The 20,716-nt window shown below is 37.6% G+C and overlaps 2 protein-coding genes across 9 annotated transcripts in view; both read right to left on the minus strand.

The window, feature by feature from the left end:
- The window catches only part of XRN1 (5'-3' exoribonuclease 1), a 120,914-nt gene extending 114,218 nt beyond the window's left edge, over positions 1–6,696 (minus strand). For all 7 annotated transcript variants that reach the window (XR_007155582.1, XR_007155583.1, XR_007155584.1 and 4 more), the window contains exon 1: positions 6,555–6,696. Coding sequence is in view for 4 of the 7 variants with exons in the window: in XM_047874718.1 (XP_047730674.1) it covers positions 6,555–6,629 (75 nt within the window). In the remaining 3 variants the exon portion in view is untranslated. The remainder of the gene's footprint in view (positions 1–6,554) is intronic.
- A 1,487-nt stretch (positions 6,697–8,183) lies between these two features.
- Positions 8,184–20,716, minus strand: part of ATR (ATR serine/threonine kinase) — a 104,648-nt gene continuing 92,115 nt past the window's right edge. For both annotated transcript variants that reach the window (XM_047874592.1, XM_047874593.1), the window contains 4 exons: positions 20,429–20,582; positions 18,843–18,994; positions 9,390–9,495; positions 8,184–8,495 (listed from right to left, as the gene is read on the minus strand). In XM_047874592.1, the coding sequence (XP_047730548.1) occupies positions 8,322–8,495; positions 9,390–9,495; positions 18,843–18,994; positions 20,429–20,582 (586 nt within the window). In that variant the 3' untranslated portion in view covers positions 8,184–8,321. The remainder of the gene's footprint in view (positions 8,496–9,389; positions 9,496–18,842; positions 18,995–20,428; positions 20,583–20,716) is intronic.

Genomic DNA, 20,716 nt, shown 5'->3' on the forward strand with positions numbered 1-20,716 from the left:
AGCAATTATAAATTATGATACAGATTCATATTTGACATTAGTATGTATAATACAGATGGTCAAATGATAAAAGTAGGCTATAAAACAGCAGGTACATTATTCTATTTATAGAAAATATTTATCTACATGTGTATCTGCATATAAAGGTTAGGAGTATATAGAAACAAGATGTTACTGATATTTAACCTTAGATGATGGGATTGCACAAGTGGGGGAGGGGGGAGAGGGAGAGAAGGAGGGGGGAGGGGGAGAGGGAGAGAAGGAGGGGAGAGAGGGAGAGAGGGAGGGAGGGAGGGAGAGAGAGAGAGAGAGAGAGAGAGAGAGAGAGAATCCCAAGCAAGCTCCACGCTCAGCTCAATGTGAGACTCGATCCCACGACCCCAGGGCTTTGACCCGAGCTGAAATCAAGAGTGAGACGCTCAACTGACTGAGCCACCTAGGTGCCCTTCAGTTGTTTTTTATTTTCCTTTGGACGATGTAACAGCTTTTACATCTTTCTGTATTATATTTACATAATGGGCACAACCTTTATAATCTGCAAAAAAACCTGTAATCGTCCTTTTAGAAAAGAAATTTTAAAAATTCTCTTAGGTTTCAGATTAGTAAAAAAAAAAAAATACATAACGATTGAGTAATCACTGGCTAATTCGCAGTGAAGAAAATGACAACATGCAATAGAATTTTGCTCCTTCAGAAATACATAATACTAGAAGAGGGAGGGATGGAGGGAGGGGGAGAGAGAGAGAGACAGAGACAGAGAGACAGAGAGAAATCCAAGAAAAAGACTCTTAACTATAGAGAACAAATTAAGGGTTACCAGAGGGGAGGTAGGTGGGGGGGGGGGGGGAATGTGTGAAACAGGTGATGGGGATTAAGGAGTGCACTTGTGATGAGCACCAGGTGTTGTATGGAAGTAATTTTTACACCTGAAACTAATACTGCACAGTATGTTAACTAACAGGAATTTAAATAAAACTTGGGGGAAAAAGACATAATACTGAGTTGTTACATCTGTAAATTAGCAGTTCTGAGGTTATCTTCTACTTTCACCTCTCCTCACCCTTGTATCTAATTAATAGAGGTTTTGTTTTTTAAATTTAACTTCCGAAATGTTCCTATCATCTTGCCCTCCTAATCATTCCCGTTGTCTTGGGCAATCGCATCATTTTCTCCATCCCCAGATTGCCTGCCTTAGTTCAAGCACTCAGTTTTCCAACTGGACTGCTTGCTTAGTTTTTTCTCTCATCACAGCGTGGCCATTTTTCCAAAACATAATCTGATCATGTTGCTTCCTTACTTAAACCCACATGATACCTTAAACCTTTAATGCCACAAAAGGTTCTGTATAATTTGGCTGTTCTCTCTCCCACCAATTCCATATTCTTTCCTGTTTCCATATATATTCCACAAGCTAACTACACACAGTACATTCCTTAGAAAGCCCTAAATGTACTGGGCTGTTTAAAACCCCTGTGATGTTACAGATGCTGCTCCTACTTCCTGAAACACTTTTCTTTCCTTTTGCTCTTTCTTCTGCTGCTCTTGTAGATTTTGACTCAACTTTCTTTTTTTTTTTTTTTTTTTTTCAACGTTTATTTATTTTGGGACAGAGAGAGACAGAGCATGAACGGGGGAGGGGCAGAGAGAGAGGGAGACACAGAATCAGAAACAGGCTCCAGGCTCTGAGCCATCAGCCCAGAGCCCGACGCGGGGCTCGAACTCACGGACCGCGAGATCGTGACCTGGCTGAAGTCGGACGCTTAACCGACTGCGCCACCCAGGCGCCCCAATTTTGACTCAACTTTCAAGATCCAGCTCAGGCATCTTAAAAAAAATTTTTTTTTAACATTTATTTTTGAGAGACAGAGACAGAGCATGAGCAGGGGAAGGGGTAGTGAGAGAGGGAGACACGGAATCTGAAGCAGGCTCCAGGCTCTGAGCTGTTAGTACAGAGCCTGACAAGGGGCTCGAACCCACGAACTGCGAGATCATGATCTGAGCTGAAGTCGGAAGCTTAACCAACTAAGCCACACAGGTGCTCCAATCCAGCATAAGTAAATATCTTTGTCTGAAAGCTTTCCCCTACTTACCTAAGGGGAAACGATGCTTCTTTCTCTATGTCATATCTTATTTTTGTGTTCCCAATGCATACAAGAATGCCAGGCACATACATTTACATGCGCTATACATTCTTGTTGAATGCTTAATGTAATGTCCTGCTAGCAGGAAAGGACAGACATACTTAAGCATTTGGTCATGTTTAGAACTCTTGGCACACTGCCTGACACAGAGTAGCAAATAAAAAATATTTAATAATCAAAAAATGAAGCTCTGCCTTTATTGAACGTGACAGCACATGTGTAACACTCACTTTTTTTTTTTTAATTTTAGAGAGAGACAGAAAGAAAGTGTGAGTTGGGGAGAGGGGCAGGGGGAGGGAGAGGGAGAGAGAGGGAGAGGAGAGGGGAGAGAGAGAGAGAGAGAGAGAGAGAGAGAGAGAGAGAATCGTAAGCAGGCTCCATGTTCAGCCCGGAGCCCAACATAGGGCTTGATCGTGGCATTGACCCTGGCATCAATGACCTGAGTGGAACTGAATGAGCCACCCAGGCACCCCAACACTCACTTCATTCACACTGCTTTAAATTGTGGTTAAGTATTCACATTTTAGTATCTACTATTCTCAAAACAGTAGTTTCTTTTTGTTAGTATAACTTTGTATCCTGTTTAGCGCTGCTACAAAATGCCTTTTTCATAAAGACAATATAAAATTTACTTTTCAAAAGAGCTGTTAGCAATTCTTTTTTCTCAGTTCTTTAATCCTATTTATCTTAAACAATCCCAAGATTTTGTTGCTTCATTTTTTAATATGCAGGTTTTAAAACGTACTAAATATACAACATATATTTTAATATGCAATGTTTTTATATACTATGTATTCTTTATAGGTTATATAATATGCTAGAGTTAATAAGTTCATTCACTCAATAAACTTACTTAAGATCTATTATGTACCACAAAAGATGAAGTTGTAATGAGGAACATATATATAATGAAAGCTTAACCCTTACAAAACAAAGGTCATACAAACAAGATTATAAACTCTTGGAACATATGCAGTTCTCTTTGTGATTACAATCTAGTACAGTGCTATTGTAATAGCTAAGATCTGTTAAGCACTTGCCATGTACTAGACAGATTTAAATGCTTTACAGTTAACCCTTGAACAACATGCGTTTGAATTTAACAGGTCTACTTATATGTGGACTTTTTTCAATAAATACAGTACAGTACTGTAAATGTATTTTCCTTATGATTTTCTTAACATTTTCTTTTCTCTAGCTTATTTTATTGTAAGAATACAGTATATAATACATTTAACATACAAAATATGTGTTAATTGACTGTTTATGTTATTAGTAAGGCTTCCAGTGAACAGTAGGCTATTAGTAGTTAATTTTGGAGGGAGTCAAAGTTATACTTGGATTTTCGACTGTGTGGGGGCTTGGAGGGGGCCGGTGCTCTCAATCCCAGTTTCAAGAATCAACTGTATGTGCATTCACATACGTAATCATAGCAATCCTAGTAGTATTGTCTCCATTTTGTAGTTGAGAAAACTGAGTCACAAGAAGACTGAGTCACTCACCCATAGCTAGTGAAATGTTGGAGCTAAATTTTAAACCAAGCTGAACTGCATGAGAGCAGTGTTTCTTAATCTTTCTTTCATTATTGCTCTTCTTCCAGGTAGTTCTTAATACTTGTTTTTCCTTAATCAATATCTTCCAATGGAATTTTAATACCACAGACATACTGTATTATCTGTTCACATACTAAGGCACTTTAATATGTAAAGTTCCACCCACTCAACAATTTTGGTTCCCTTGTTCCTGTTCATAATGCATACTCTAGTGCCTTCAATTTTTAAAACTGTGGTAAAATATACGTAACATAAAATTTGCCATCTTAACCATTTTTTTTAAGTTTACTTATTTTGAGAGAGACAGAGTGCGTGCAAGTGGGGGAGGGCAGAGAGAGAGAGAGAGAGAGAGAGAGAGAGAGAGAGAGAGAGAGAGAGAGACACTCCCAAGCAGGCTCTGGACTGTCGGTACAGAGCCCAAAGTGGGGCCTGAACTCAGGAACCATGAGATCATGACCTGAGCCAAAATCAAGGGTCAAATGCCTAACCAACTGCGCCACCTAGGCGCCCCCATCTTAACCATTTTTAAGCGCACAGTTCAGTAGTGTTAAGTGCATGCACATTGTTATGCTAGAGCCTGCAATTTTAAAGCCAAGCTTCTATGCATTTGCTACAAATTGCACAGAAGGAAACACAAGCTGACATTTCCATTTTAAAGTGTCTGCTCTTGTATAGGGGGGCATATCTGTTTTCTCTTTTACTGTATTTGCCTCAGAATGATGCCTTGGCAAGTCAGTTGCGAGAATTCACAGGAGGCCAAATAGTCCTATCCTTTAAAACCCCTTAGTTACAAATACTCCTATGTAATTGGCCTACACAGTCTTTTAGTGAATATTCTGCAGTTCTCCTGTTCTCAGGTCCATCAGCTGTTGCCTCATTACTTCCTTTTTTCTCTTGCAGGGATGCCAACACCAACTGGGGCTAGAAACTATTGGTATTTTGTCCTCACCTACTTATATTTGGGTTCACAGGGATACGATGTTATGTGGTTTTGTCATAAATGTTCCGTAGATTTCAAACTTTGCTACCTACTTCATTTGTTTTTATGTGTGGATTCAGAGAGACCAAAAACTATGCTGTTATCATCACCACCACCATCTTCCCACAACCTATTCCTCTTCCCAACCCCTTCCTCCCAGGACTAGCTTTTGAATCACTGACTTACTTAGTCTTACCATCTTTTAAATACAGCTTAAGAGAGTAGCTGGTAATTCTTTAGAACATTTGCTCTTTTTGTTGTTGTTGTTGTTAACTACACAAATCAAACATCTGTGAAAGACAGTACTTTGATAAGCCAAGTTTTAAGCCTTTTTAAATCTATCATAAAATTGCCTTTAAGAGATTATTTTTTGTTCTTCAGTAAAAAAAAAAAAAAAAAATTCCTCAAGATGTTAATAATCAAAGACAGTTTCATCAAACCAAATTCTGTACCAAAGAGTACAGAGTAAAAATACTATTGAACAAATTGTGTTATTAAGCCAATCTGAATAACAATCACATTTCTTCACTTCGGAGATAAAGTGACTGATGCACGGCAGGCACTCAGCTGTTTGTTGAATGAATGACCCAGGAAAAGCCAAAGCTGGTTGTCTCCATTTCAGCAATGTACTTAGTAACCCTTTTTAACCCTCTTCTCTGGAAAGAAATGTCTCCCTAAATCTCACTCAATCCATGTTTCAAATAAATGAAAGATAAACTACTGTTTTGGAATTCTTTAAGTTTTTCTTCATATACCAAAACTGACTCGAATCCAACAACAAAGAATCCCTTCTGGAAGTTTAAGCCTATCTTTATGCTTATAGTACTTGTAAAAAGATTAACCCATAATTTAATAAACAGCATGATGGTTTGGGCTGGATTATTTCCCCCCACTATTAACACAATGTTATCCATCATTACTGATTCAATTAGCTATACAAATATCAAAACTTTTTTCCTGTAAAATATAAAATGGACAAGAAATCTACCCAAATCATTAAATGTGATAAACACGAATACATCACCCAAAGCCTAACAGATAACTGCTTGCTATTTCTTTTCACAGTTCCACTATATAAACACTTCTGGAATCTACACAAAAAACGTCGCACTGGGATATTATTACATGCCGGATTATAAACCAGACACTACTATTACTACTATCAGTGCTCTAGCAATCCATTTCTTTTTCTCCTCTCTCTCTCACACGCGCGCACACACACACGCACACTCGCACAGTGAAGCCTCCAATTAACTGCCGCTGCCGGTCCAAGTGTATTTTGTTTCTTTTGGAACTCGGGATTCGTACGGCCTTTGGGATGATCGAAAAAGAGTAACAAAAGGTATCATAAATATGAACCATCAGCCAGGTCAAAGCGTCTAGGCGTTGGGGGTGGGGTGGGATGCAGGTCCTGATAAAGGAAAGTAAACAAGGTGACTCAACTGCGGAGGAAGTTATTATCGTTGGTACGTGGGTCTGTTGCTTTGGGGTGGGGGGTTGGGAGGTACTCAGGACACCCGCTCGGGCTTTGCTGTCTCTGTAAGGGAAGACGCAGCTCCTTGAGCAGGAAAGGAAAGAATTCACTACAGCGTTCCTCCCCAGGATTTAATTTCGGAATCGCGGAAGGCCCTGCCCGGCAGCAAAGCTGTCAGTGTCACAACTGCCGCGATCCCCGTGACTCTGCCCAGAGAAACGAAACCTGCATCTTCGCCGCATTCAGAGCATCAGGATATCCTCAAACCTTCTCTTCCCCTCTCTTTGCCGCTCATCCCGCAGACGACGAGCAGAAAGAGGAGGCTGGGGAGCCCAGTCCCAGGGTGGAGAGGGCCGCGGGGCCCCGGGTTCTGGGCCTTCTGAGCCGCTGCCCCCTCGCTCACCCACCTGATGCTCTTTCACCACTTCACTGAGGCAGGGATACCGCTCCGAGATCCATCGGTAAAACTTGGGGACTCCCATCTCGACCGTCAATACTAATTCCAATTAGGGCCAAACCGAAACCAAACGCCCCGCCGGGGCCTACGCCGCAGCCTCCGGCCGTCGCTCCGCCGATGACAACACACCGCTCGCCCGACCATAGAGAGCGCTCGCCGGGCCTAGAGCGGCCGATTCGAGGCCGCATCCCCGGGGCGGGGCTCTAATCCTAGCCGCCGCCGAACGGCGGTGGTTACGTTCAAGAGCAAGGCGGCGTTTTGGTGCGTGAAACTTTGCTCTGGAAATGCCGGTTGATGGAACTGTGCTTTATAAATGGACGTGGAAGTGCTGTGAAAACCTCACGAGCCTGCTGGAAGATTTTTGGAACACTGATTTTTGTCCTGATTGCTTGTGTCCTGGGATTACTAATCTCAGCATTTTTCAACACTGATTTGGGAAGATCTGGTGATTTGGTTGTTTGGCGACGGTGAAGCGTTTCTCTGAGAAATTGGTTTAGTTTTGTTTGGCGAGGGAGAGGTTTTTTCCTTTGAGAAATGTAACTCTATAACAAAGTCTCTTTTAAAAACGCCTTTTTTCCGAATTATTTGAAAAAATTTCCTAACTCCTCTCCTAACCCCCAGCCAGCTTCCTCAACTCACCGTTAGGCCCCCAAAGGTAATTATATATACTTATTTTCACATTCATGTCTCCTGGTTTATCGTGTTTTTCCCCCATCACACTCTAAACTGTATAGTGGAGCATAATTCTATCAAGCGAAATTAAGTAAAATTCTGTTATGGTGAATTTTCCATTTGAATGTAATAACCTCATTACTTTTAAGTATTGTGAATTATTTTAAATCTCCTGAAAGAAAATTTACAAAAAATTAACATTAAAATATCTTTAATTTTAAAATATTAACGAAATTTTAACTGTCTTCTAAGACCACTAGATTCTGTATTCTGGTAAACTCTCAGTATGGCAGCATCTTTAAAATTACATTAGTTTTCATAGTCCTACTCTTTTTTTCCTATTACGTTTTCAACCATACAAAAAAAAAGAGTCTTATTAAGTGAACTTGATGTGTGCTTTATGTTTATATGTTTCACTAGACTGGACAGTCAGTTCCTAGAGGCAGGGGAGGTAGCTTGGTGCATAAATCTAGCATAGTGCTTTGTCCATAGTATTCAATAATTTTTTTTTTGTTCAAATGAATGCTTTTTAAAAAACATTTTTTAAAGTTTTATTTATTTTTTTTTAAGTAATCTCCACACCTAACATGGGGCTCCAACTCACAACCCTGAGATCAAGGATCACATGCCAGTCAGGCACCACTCAAATGAATCCTTATGCTAGCTAGTACTTAAAATCAGAGTTGTAAAATGCAATGAGACTGGCTTGTTTAAATACATCTTTTTAGAGCATAAAAACCTAAGATGTTACATTTCTCCAGTTATAATGAACATATATTAAGAAAGCAGTTTTCTCTCTCTCTGCTCCTACCCCACTCACACTCCTTCAGAAACATTAAAATTTTTTTTAAAACAAAGTTTATTTCTTAATAACAACATATATTATTTTAAATATTATTAACAATAAGGGAGTTAATACCAGTTGCTCTGAGAACATAAAGAAACTTAATTATGTTGTACTTTAGAACTGAATAGATATAATCACAGATTAATACCAAATGCATTAATTTTAGATAATTAACATATTCTTTGAAGTAATTTCATTTCACATATATGGAGTCCAACCAAGGTACATCTGGCATAGTAAGTTTTCATCAGTAGCTTCTTGTATAAGGTAATGCACATGTCCTTCAATAGATAACGGCAGCCCTGTCACTCTATTTCGGGTCTTGATTACACCTTGCAGTCGCTGCTCGATGTCAAGAACATGGGTCTTGGCCTATAAGAAGAAATTAAAAATCGTAAGAGCTAAGACCCCAATAACACATGGATGTTGATCACTTGAAATTACTACTTTTCTGTTATTTAACAAATGTTTATATCCTTTTATGGATCATTACCCTTTTTGTAAAATCAAAGACAAAAGAAATGAAACAAATACTACATGAGATACTGATTTTGAAGCTTGCAATGTTAGTTATGACTTTATTTCTTTTTAAAGTAATCTCTGCACCCAAGGTGGGCCTTGAATTCACAACCCTGAGATCAAGAGTTGCATACTCTACCAACTGAGCCAGCCAGGTACCACAAAGGCTTGCAACATTAATCTAACATCAACTGATATGGACATGTTTCTGGACTATGTAAAATACCAGGGAATTTCTTCTACATTACAGTTCTAGAAAAATAATAATTTAAAATCGACCCTGAAAATGTTAGGACTTAAATATGTGAATGAATAATAATAGCCACAATACTCTAAAAGCCTAATATTTAGATTATGTTACTATGAGTAAATGGGACTTCTAAGCTACTTGGAATGGTACACATTTCTCTCAATAACAAAAAATATCAAAATGCAAAAGTCAGAATGACGTTATTACAATAATAATCCTTAATCTATTCTCACTTATTAAAAATTATTATCTGCAAACTCTGAGACTTCAACTAATATTAGTACAGAGTGAATTACTACACATTAAAGCTTTGTAAGTTCAGGTAATCTGTGTTCCAAGTTTTTTCCCACTATATCTCATTATTGTGAGCTATCTATAGTTAAACAAGAACTAGAGCTCAGAGTATTCAATGGTCAGTCACTGATAGCATTTAGAATCAATTCTCATTTATAGAGACACACAATGTCAGCTCATATCAAGCTACACCTTCTACTAACCTTTTCATTGACAACTTCCCCGGTTTCATTCAGTGGTGCTTTGGAATGCCCTTTCACTGGTTTACTCCATTCCACCAGAGGATCATGTAGAAAAGTTTTTAAGACACTAAAATGTAAACAAATGTGGTAACGTGATGTTACTTTTGTAAAAGAAGTCTCTCTAAAGTCAGCACCTAGGTGAAAAGTAAGTGAAGGATGAGAAGCTAATGGTAATACTCTTACAACACACATTACTACTGCATCAGTAACATCTGTGAACTTACTGTTTTGGGGTGAGGGACTGAAAGGAAAGAGAGAGGGAAGAGGGAAGGCAGAGAAGGATCTGAGGTATTCTTGGAGAGTAGAGTAAGGTGAGTTCTGTGTGCCATTTCTAAATGCATACTGTGAACTTCAAATACAACTACCTATGGAAAAACCCACTCAGTTTTCTTAGTCAGTATGTCCAAAACAAAACTCATTACCCTTTCTCAAACTATTTAACGTGTATTCCCCAAATCAGTAAAGAACATCATTCACTCATTTGCTCTGAACAAAAATCTAGGAATCATCCTAGAATTATCAATCCTCTTAACACTCAATTCTACCTCCTAAACCCCTTTAGAACCCTTCTACTTACCTTCATTTCTACTGTCACTACCTCATCCAATGCACCATCATTTTTCTCTGAGTTACTCTAATAGTCCTCTAACTGGTTTTCTGGTCTCTAGCCAAAACTGCAACTGTAATTTTTCTACAGTGCAAAATCTGATTTCATTTTCTCTTTTTAAAATTTCTTCTTAAAAGTTTAAACGTGGGGCGCCTGGGTGGCGCAGTCGGTTAAGCGTCCGACTTCAGCCAGGTCACGATCTCGCGGTCCGTGAGTTCGAGCCCCGCGTCAGGCTCTGGGCTGATGGCTCAGAGCCTGGAGCCTGTTTCCGATTCTGTGTCTCCCTCTCTCTCTGCCCCTCCCCCGTTCATGCTCTGTCTCTCTCTGTCCCAAAAATAAATAAACGTTGAAAAAAAAAATTAAAAAAAAAAAAAAAGTTTAAACGTGTAAACCAGCCCCATGTGGACTTTTCGTAATCTAGCCCTGCTCATCTAGGCACCATGATCATAGCACCATCTACTCAAAGTCTACCCTCTAGAAAACAAAATTATATTTCTTAGGCAGTCCATGCCTTCACTTGCCTTGATATTTCTATCACTCAGAATACTCTTCCCGTTTGACAGTCAATTCCATTTATCTTTAAGGTTTCAGCTACTTCCTCCAGAAATTATTTCCTGACTTCCTCCAATTGGGATAGGAGCTCTTAGTATTTCACAAGATACTATACTTACTCTTTCAGAGAATTTGCCTTCTCCTATGTCTAACTAACCAGTATGTTATACCAAAATGTATGGTAAACAGCTTGAAAGAAAGAAGGTGGATACATGAGCTTTAAAAGTCCTTTTTAAAAACTACATACTACAGCTAACATGTTTAATGGTGAAACTTCTATACCCCCAAGATTAGGAACAAGATAAAGATGTAGACCTCTCACCTTGTCTATCTGACATTCATTTTGCTAGGGCAATTAGGCAAGAAAAAAAAGGCATGAGATTGGAAAGGGAAAAGTAAAACAATTTTTATCTGCAGACAATGTGCTGTTATAGAGAGAAAAATCTTAAGGTACCTACAAAATAACTATTAGAACTAATAAATGAGTTCAGCAAAATTTGCAAGATAGGGATAAATATACAAAAATCTAACAAGAAAAATGAATACAAAAATGAAATAAAGAAGAAATTCCATTTAGCATAGTATTTAAAAAACACGTAGAAGCACATTTAAAAAAATACAAGACTTGAAAACTAAAAATTATAAAACACTATTGAAAGAAATTACAGAAGAATTAAATAAATGAAAAGACATCCAATGTTCATGGTTCAGAAGACTCAACATTTTTGAAATGACAATACTCCACAAACTAACAGATTCAATGCCATACTTATTAACATCCAGGTTGGCTTTTTGCAGAAGTTGACAAGATGACCTTAAAATTACGGAAATGCAAAGAATAGCCAAACAATCTTGAAAAATAAAAAGTTGGAGCACTCACAATTCCAAATTTCAAAATTTACTACAAAGCTACAGTGATCAAGATAATGTGTTATAGGCATATGGTTACACATAGAGATCAAGAGAACAAAACTGAAGAGTCCAGAAATAAAGTCTTACATATATGCTCAACTGATTTTTCATAGAAGTGCCAAGACAATTAAATGAAGAATAATATTTTCAAAAAAAAGTGTGAGGAAAACTGGATCTGCACACTCAAAAGAATAAATATGGACCCCTACCTCACACTAGAAACACAAAATAACTGAAAATGACCATAGATCTAAATATAAGAGCTAAAACTACAAAACACTTAAAAGAAAACAGAGGCATAACTGTTCATGATTTGGATTATGCAACAGTTTCTTAAATGACACCAAAAGCACAAACAACAATAAAAATAGATAAATTGAAGGAAATCAAAGGCATCAAAATTGGCAAAGATGAAGTCAAGCTTTCGCTTTTTGCAGATGACATGATACTATACATGGAAAATCCGATAGACTCCACCAAAAGTCTGCTAGAACTGATACATGAATTCAGCAAAGTCGCAGGATACAAAATCAATGTACAGAAATCAGTTGCATTCTTATACACTAACAATGAAGCAACAGAAAGACAAATAAAGAAACTGATCCCATTCACAATTGCACCAAGAAGCATAAAGTACCTAGGAATAAATCTAACCAAAGATGTAAAGGATCTGTATGCTGAAAACTATAGAAAGCTTATGAAGGTAATTGAAGAAGATTTAAAGAAATGGAAAGACATTCCCTGCTCATGGATTGGAAAAATAAATATTGTCAAAATGTCAATACTACCCAAAGCTATCTACACATTCAATGCAATCCCAATCAAAATTGCACCAGCATTCTTCTCGAAACTAGAACAAGCAATCCTAAAATTCATATGGAACCACAAAAGGCCCCGAATAGCCAAAGGAATTTTGAAGAAGAAGACCAAAGCAAGAGGCATCACAATCCCAGACTTTAGCCTCTACTACAAAGCTGTAATCATCAAGACAGCATGGTATTGGCACAAAAACAGACACATAGACCAATGGAATAGAATAGAAACCCCAAAACTAGACCCACAAACGTATGGCCAACTCATCTTTGACCAAGCAGGAAAGAACATCCAATGGAAAAAAGACAGCCTCTTTAACAAATGGTGCTGGGAGAACTGGACAGCAACATGCAGAAGGTTGAAACTAGACCACTTTCTCACACCATTCACAAAAATAAACTCAAAATGGACAAAGGACCTGAATGTGAGACAGGAAACCATCAAAACCTTAGAGGAGAAAGCAGGAAAAAACGTCTCTGACCTCAGCCGTAGCAATCTCTTACTCGACACATCCCCAAAGGCAAGGGAATTAAAAGCAAAAGTGAATTACTGGGACCTTATGAAGATAAAAAGCTTCTGCACAGCAAAGGAAACAACCAACAAAACTAAAAGGCAACCAACGGAATGGGAAAAGATATTCGCAAATGACATATCGGACAAAGGGCTAGTATCCAAAATCTATAAAGAGCTCACCAAACTCCACACCCGGAAAACAAATAACCCAGTGAAGAAATGGGCAGAAAACATGAATAGACACTTCTCTAAAGAAGACATCCGGATGGCCAACAGGCACATGAAAAGATGTTCAGCGTCGCTCCTTATCAGGGAAATACAAATCAAAACCACACTCAGGTATCACCTCACGCCAGTCAGAGTGGCCAAAATGAACAAATCAGGAGACTATAGATGCTGGAGAGGATGTGGAGAAACGGGAACCCTCTTGCACTGTTGGTGGGAATGCAAACTGGTGCAGCCGCTCTGGAAAGCAGTGTGGAGGTTCCTCAGAAAATTAAAAATAGACCTACCCTATGACCCAGCAATAGCACTGCTAGGAATTTATCCAAGGGATACAGGAGTACTGATGCATAGGGGCATTTGTACCCCAATGTTCATAGCAGCACTCTCAACAATAGCCAAATGATGGAAAGAGCCTAAATGTCCATCAACTGATGAATGGATAAAGAAATTGTGGTTTATATACACAATGGAATACTACGTGGCAATGAGAAAAAATGAAATATGGCCTTTTGTAGCAACGTGGACGGAACTGGAGAGTGTGATGCTAAGTGAAATAAGCCATACAGAGAAAGACAGATACCATATGGTTTCACTCTTATGTGGATCCTGAGAAACTTAACAGGAACCCATGGGGGAGGGGAAGGAGAAAAAAAAAAAAAAAAAGAAGTTAGAGTGGGAGAGAGCCAAAGTATAAGAGACTGTTAAAAACTGAGAACAAACTGAGGGTTGATGGGGGGTGGGAGGGAGGAGAGGGTGGGTGATGGGTATTGAGGAGGGCACCTTTTGGGATGAGCACTGGGGGTTGTATGGAAACCAATTTGACAATAAATTTCATATATTTTAAAAATAAATAAATAAATAAATAAATAAATAAAAATAAAAATAAATTGGACTTCATCAAAACTAAAAACTTAATTGCTAAAAAGGACATCATCAAGAAAGCAAAAAAGACAATCCACATATGGGAGAAAATATTTGCAAATTATGTATCTCTTAAGGATCTACTACCCACAATATGTAAAAGAAGTCTTACAACGCAACAATAAAAAGACAAATAATTCAATTTAAAAAAAAATGGAAAGGATTTGAATAGTTATTTGTCCAAAGATGATATACAACTGACCAATAAGTGCATGAAGAGATGCTCAACATAACTGATCATTAGGGAAATGCAGCTAAAAGGATAACGAAATACCATTTGGTATACCACCCACTAGGATGGGTAAAGTAAAAAAGACAGGTAAACAACAAGTGTTGGTAAGAATGTGGAGAAATTGGAACCCTCATACCTTGCCATTGGGATTCTAAAGTATTACCTCAAAATGTTAAGCTTAGAGTTAACATGTGACCCAGTAATTCTACACCATACCCAAGAAAACTGAAAACGTATATCCACATAAAACTTGTACACAAATGTTCACAGCCACACTTTTCACAATAGTCAAAGGGTGTAAAAAATCCATTGTCCATTAGTTGATAAATGGATAAACAAAATGTGATATACAATAGAATATTTGGCAATAAGAAAGAATGAATTACTAATACAGGCTACAACATGGATAAACCCTGAAAACACCATGTTAAGTGAAAGAAGACATAATATGCCACATGTTGTAGGATTCCATTTATATATGAAATGTTCAGAATAGTCAAATCCATTGAGACAGAAAGTAGATTAGTGGTTGCTAGACAATGGCAGGGGAGTAGGGATGGAGAGTACCTGCTAATTTCTTTTGGGGGTGATAAAAATGTTTTATAATTAGATACCAGTGATGGTTGCACAATCTTGGGAATATGCTAAAAACCACTACAGTACACTTTGAAACAGTTAATTTTACGGTATGTAAATTACATCTTTTAAAAAACTGAGATATAATGGACATACAACATTAGTTTCAGGTGTACATAACTTGCTATTTGTATATATTGCAGAATGATCATCACAAGAAATCTAGCTAATATCCATAAACATACATAGTTACAAATGTTTTTTCTTGTGATGAGAACATTTGTTTGCTTATTTAAATTATTTATTCACTTAACTAATCTCTATACCCAACATGGGGCTTGAACTCACAAGCCTGGGATCAAGAGTCTCATGTTCTTCCACCTGAACCATCAGGCACCCCCTTCGGACACGGACTTTGAATATTTACTCTCTTAGCAACTTTCAAATACACAATACGGTATTATTAACTATAGTCACCATGTTGCACAAAATATTTCCATGACTTAATTTATTTCATAACGAAAAGTTTATACCTTTTGACCACCTTCATCCATTTGTCTACCCTCCACCCCCACCCTCTGGCCACCACCAGTCTGTTTTTTATGAGCTCAGTTTTTGTTTTTCTTTTTTTACTTAAGTTTTAATTTTAATTTCCATTAACATAGTGTTATGTTAGTTTCAGATGTACAATAAAGTAATTCAACAGTTCCATACATTACCCTGTGCGCATCATGACAAGTGTAATCCTTAGTTCCCATCACCTATTTAACCATCCCTCCACTCCACCTTGGTAATAACCATCAGATTGTTCACTATAATAAGAGTTTGTATCTTGCTCTATTTTTTCACCTTTGCTTGCTTATTTCTTAAATTCCACATATGAGTGAAATCATATGGTATTTGTCTTTCTTTGATTGACTTATTTCACTTAGTATACTTTTTAGCTCCATCCATGTCATTGCAAATGGCAAAATTACATCCTTTTTTATAATTGAATGATATCCTATTGTGTGTGTGTGTGTGTGTGTGTGTGTGTGTGTATACATACATACCAAGTCTTTTTTTTTCCTTAAATTTATTTGTTTAAATTCAAGTTAGTTAACACACTGTGTAACCAATACTACATTGGTTTCAGGAGTAGAACCCCATGATTCATCACTTACATACAACATCCAGTACTCATCCTAACAAGTACCCTCCTTAATGCCCATCACCCGTTTAGCCCATCCCCCTACCACCCACCTCCCCTCGAGCAACCCTCAGTTTGTTCTCTGTATTTAAGAGTCTCTTATGTTTTTATCTTATTTTTCCTTCCCTTCCCCTATGTTTATCTGTTACATTGCTTAAATTCCACATGAGGGATATTATACGATATCTTTCTCTGGCTGATTATTTAGCTTAGCATAATACACTCTAGGTCCATCCATGTTGTTGCAAATGGCAAGATTTCATTCTTTTTGATCACTGAGCAATATTCCACTGTGTGTATGTATGTATGTATGTATGTATGTATGTATGTGTGTGTGTGTGTGTGTGTATACACATACATCTTCTTTATCCATTCAGCAGTTGATGGACATTAGGGCTCTTTCCATACTTTGACTATTATTGATAGTGCTGCTATAAACATTGGGGTGCATGTGCCCCTTATAATCAGCATTTTTGTATCCTTTGGATAAATACCTAGTGGTGCAATTGCTGGGTCATAGAGTAGTTCTATTTTTAATTTTTTGAGGAACCTCCATACTGTTTTCCAGAGTGGCTGCACCAGTTTGCCTTCTCACCAACAGTATAAGAGGGTTCCCCTTTCTCTGCATCCTCGCCAACATCTGTTGTTTCCTGAGTTGTTAATTTTAGCCATTCTGAAGATGTGAGGTGGTATCTCAATGTGGTTTTGATATGTATTTCCCTGATGATGAGCAGTGTTGAGCATTTTTTCATGTGTCTGTTGGTCATCTGGAGGTCTTCTTTGGAAAAGTGTTTATTCATGTCTTATGCCCATTTCTTCACTGGATAGTTTTTTTGGGTGTTCAGTTTGATAACAAAATCTATAAAGATAAAATCTTTATGTATTTTGGATACTAACCTTTTATCTGATAATGTCATTTGCAAATATCTTCTCCTATTCCATCGGCTGTCTTTTAGTTTTGTTGATTGTTTCCTTCACTGTGCAGAAGCTTTTTATCTTGACGAGGACCCAATAGGTGATTTTTGCTTTTATTTCCCTTGCCTCTGGAGACACGTGCTGTGGCCAAGGTCAAAGAGGTTGCTGCCTGTTTTCTCCTCTAGGATTTTGATGGTTTCCTGTCTCACATTTAGGTCTTCCATCCATTTTGAATTTATTCTTATGTATGGTGTAAGAAAGTGGTCCGGTTTCATTCTTCTAAATGTCACTGTCCAATTCTCCCAGCACCATTTGTTAAAGAGACTGTCTTTTTTCCACTGGATACTCTTTCCTGCTTTGTCGAAGATTCACTGGCCATACATTTGTGAGTCTATTTCTGGGTTCTCTATTCTAGTTCATTGATCTAGGTCTCCATTTTTATGCCAACACTATACTGTCTTGATGTAATACAGGCTAAAGTCTGGAACTGTGATGCCTCCTAGCTTTGGTTTTCTTTTTCAACATTACTTTGGCTATTCAGGGTCTTTTGTGGTTCCATACAAATTTTAGGATTGTTTGTTCTAGCTATGTGAAGAATCCTGGTGGTATTTTGATAGGGATGGCATTGAATGTGTAGATTGCTTTGGGTAATATAGACATTTTAACAATATTTATTCTTCCAATCCATGAGGATGGAATGTTTTTCCATTTCCTTGTATCTTTTTCTATTTCTTTCATAAGCTTTCTGTAGTTTTCAGCATACAGATCTTTTACCTCTTTAATTAGGTTTATTCCTAGGTATTTTATGGTTTTTGGTGCAATTGTAAATGGGATCGATTCCTTGATTTCTCTTTCTGCTGCTTCATTGGTATATAGAAATGCAACTGATTTCTGTACGTTGATTTTATATCCTGCAACTTTGTTGAATTCATATATCAGTTCTAGCAGTTTTTTTGGTGAAGTCTTTTGGGTTTTCTATGTAGAATATCATGTCACCTGTGAAGAGTGAAAGTCTGGCTTGTCAATTTGTATGTCTTTTATTTCTTTTTGTTGTCTGATTGCTGAGGCTAGGACTTCTAGTACTATGTTGAAAACTGTACCATATCTTCTTTACCCATTCATCAATCAATGGACACTTGGGCTGCTTCCATTATCTTGGCTATTAGAAATAATGCTGCTATAAACATCAAGGTGTATGTATCTCTTTGGATTAGTGCTCTTGCATTCTTTTGTAAGTGCCCAGTAGTGCAGCTCATGGATCATAAGGTAGTTCTATTTTTTCTTTTTAAGACTCCACATATAAGTGATCTCACACACTTCTCTGTCTTATTTTCACTTGGCATACATGCCTTCAAGGTCTATCTATGTTGTCACAAATGGCAAGATTTCCTTCTTTTTATGGCTGAATAATATTCCACTGTGTATGTATATGTTTGTGTGTATGTGTGTGTGTGTGTGTGTATACATATACATATACATACATCAGGCTTTTTTTACCCATTCATCCATCAATGGACACTCAGGTTGCTTCCATGTCTTGGCTATTATAAACAATGCTGCAATGAACTGTAAGTTATACCTTAATAAAGCTATTATTTAAAAAAATTCACTTCGGGGTGCCTGGGTGGCTCAGTCAGTTGAGCATCCAACTTCAGCTCAGGTCATATCTTGTGGTTTGTGAGTTTGAGCTCCACATCAGGCTCTGTGCTGACAGCTCAGAGCATGGAGCCTGCTTCGGATTCTGTGTCTTTCCCTCTCACTTCCCCTCCCATGCTCATGCTCTGTCTCTCAACAATAAATAAACATTAAAAAAAAGTTTTTTTAAAATACAATACAACAAAATAAAAAAAATCACTTCAACCAATGCAAAGTGGCTTCTATTATTTAAAAAACATATTTAGGAACCAATAATTACACTCAAGATTACTGTTAAATTGTTTACATAGCATAAATAATTACCTCATTAAAGGCTCTCTTTGATCTCGCATCAGCCTCATTGTAACTTCACAAGCTCTTCGAAAAAGACCTTCTGTTCCCATAGGACCCATTCCATTAACCATATTATGAGTCAGCCGAAATGGAACAATTTCTGGAACTTCAAAGGTTTCCCCCTTAAAACAAGGCATTTTATTAAAAAGTAGTATTAGAATTTTAAAATCTTTGTGCAAAAAAAAATTAGAACTTCAAGTCTAGACTCTTTTTTTTTTTTTTTTTTTTAAATTTTTTTTTTTCAACATTTTTAATTTATTTTTGGGACAGAGAGAGACAGAGCATGAACGGGGGAGGGGCAGAGAGAGAGGGAGACACAGAATCGGAAACAGGCTCCAGGCTCTGAGCCATCAGCCCAGAGCCTGACGCGGGGCTCGAACTCACGGACCGCGAGATCGTGACCTGGCTGAAGTCGGACGCTTAACCGACTGCGCCACCCAGGCGCCCCTAGTCTAGACTCTTTAAGCAAAGTGCAGAGATACCTTCAAAATATTTATATTTTTATAATATGTAAATATAAAAATATTTGTAACCACATTAAAGGCCTATATCATGAAGGAGCCTACATCTCTACCTTTGATCTAACGGATGGATGGATTCACCTATCACTGAATTATTATAGTGAATATTACTATAGAGAAATTTTTATGCATTCAATATTTAATCTCATATTAACTTCCTTAATGTCCTTCTTGAGTAATATAAAATAAAAACAAATATTCTCATATTTTTCTTTTTTTTTTTTAAGAGTTTCACTTTAAAGCAGGGAGGGAAAAGAAATAACCAAATGTTAGATGCTCATACTGATGAGAGTATACAACATATAGTATAATGAAGTCCAGTTCATTTATTTTCTACCATTCTCAACCTGCCTTTCATAGGGCCTTTTCATCCCCAAATTTATTGACTCAGTTTCTTATATGATTTAACAAATACCAGTGGTTTATCTTTTGATTTAATCTTATTTGTATCTGTAACCTGTCTTAGTTCCTGTGACAGCGGACGGCAATCAATACTGGGGATATGAAAATAGGGGGTTAATCTACCAGTATGCCTTCCAGGACACTGGAAAATTAGAGGGGGCCTGAGGGACCTCAGTCCAACTAGCTTAATTTATTCTTAAGCCCCTCTGGACCTAAAGAATTTTCTGGGATGTCTGCCAGAGATCTGTGTATTTTGTTTAAATTCCTGGATGATTCTGATATGCTGCCAGGTTTGGAAACCATCACATTAAAGTACTGTCTCTTTAGAACTGAGTCTCTGTAAAATGAATTGATCTGCCCATATTCACATAACTAAGAACTGAGTCAGAACTTGAATCTTTGGATTTCAAGTTCAGTGCTAGTTTTCCTATATCACTCTTTTGAGTTCTCTTCATCCTAAGTTGCTTTACTGAGGACTCTGGGATCCACTGATCAAAACCAGTCAAAAAAACTCTCAGTGTGACTCAACTGTGATGATAACTGCTACCAACGGGTATATCTAGGAAGAACAGTTGTTAAAAAAGGCAATTGGGAGAAAACATACAATTAACTAGAATGAGTCACATCACTTACCTTATTGAAGAGACAGTTGAAATCCACATGTACACATTCACCAGTCAAAGAATCAAAGAGGATGTTTTCACCATGACGGTCTCCAAGCCCCAGGATATAACCAACCATTGACATAACTGCAGTGGAACGACAGTATGCTGACCTGCTACTGTACCTAAAGAAAACACAATGCCTATCACATATCCTTATGCCACTGATTTAATTTAGATTTAATTTTAAATTTAGAATTAAAAAAAATTTTTTTTTAAGTAATCTCTAGCCCCAATGTGGGTCTCAAACTCACAACCT

The sequence above is a fragment of the Prionailurus viverrinus genome, chromosome C2 (genome assembly GCF_022837055.1).
Source record: "Prionailurus viverrinus isolate Anna chromosome C2, UM_Priviv_1.0, whole genome shotgun sequence".
NCBI classification, from domain to species: Eukaryota; Metazoa; Chordata; class Mammalia; order Carnivora; family Felidae; genus Prionailurus; species Prionailurus viverrinus.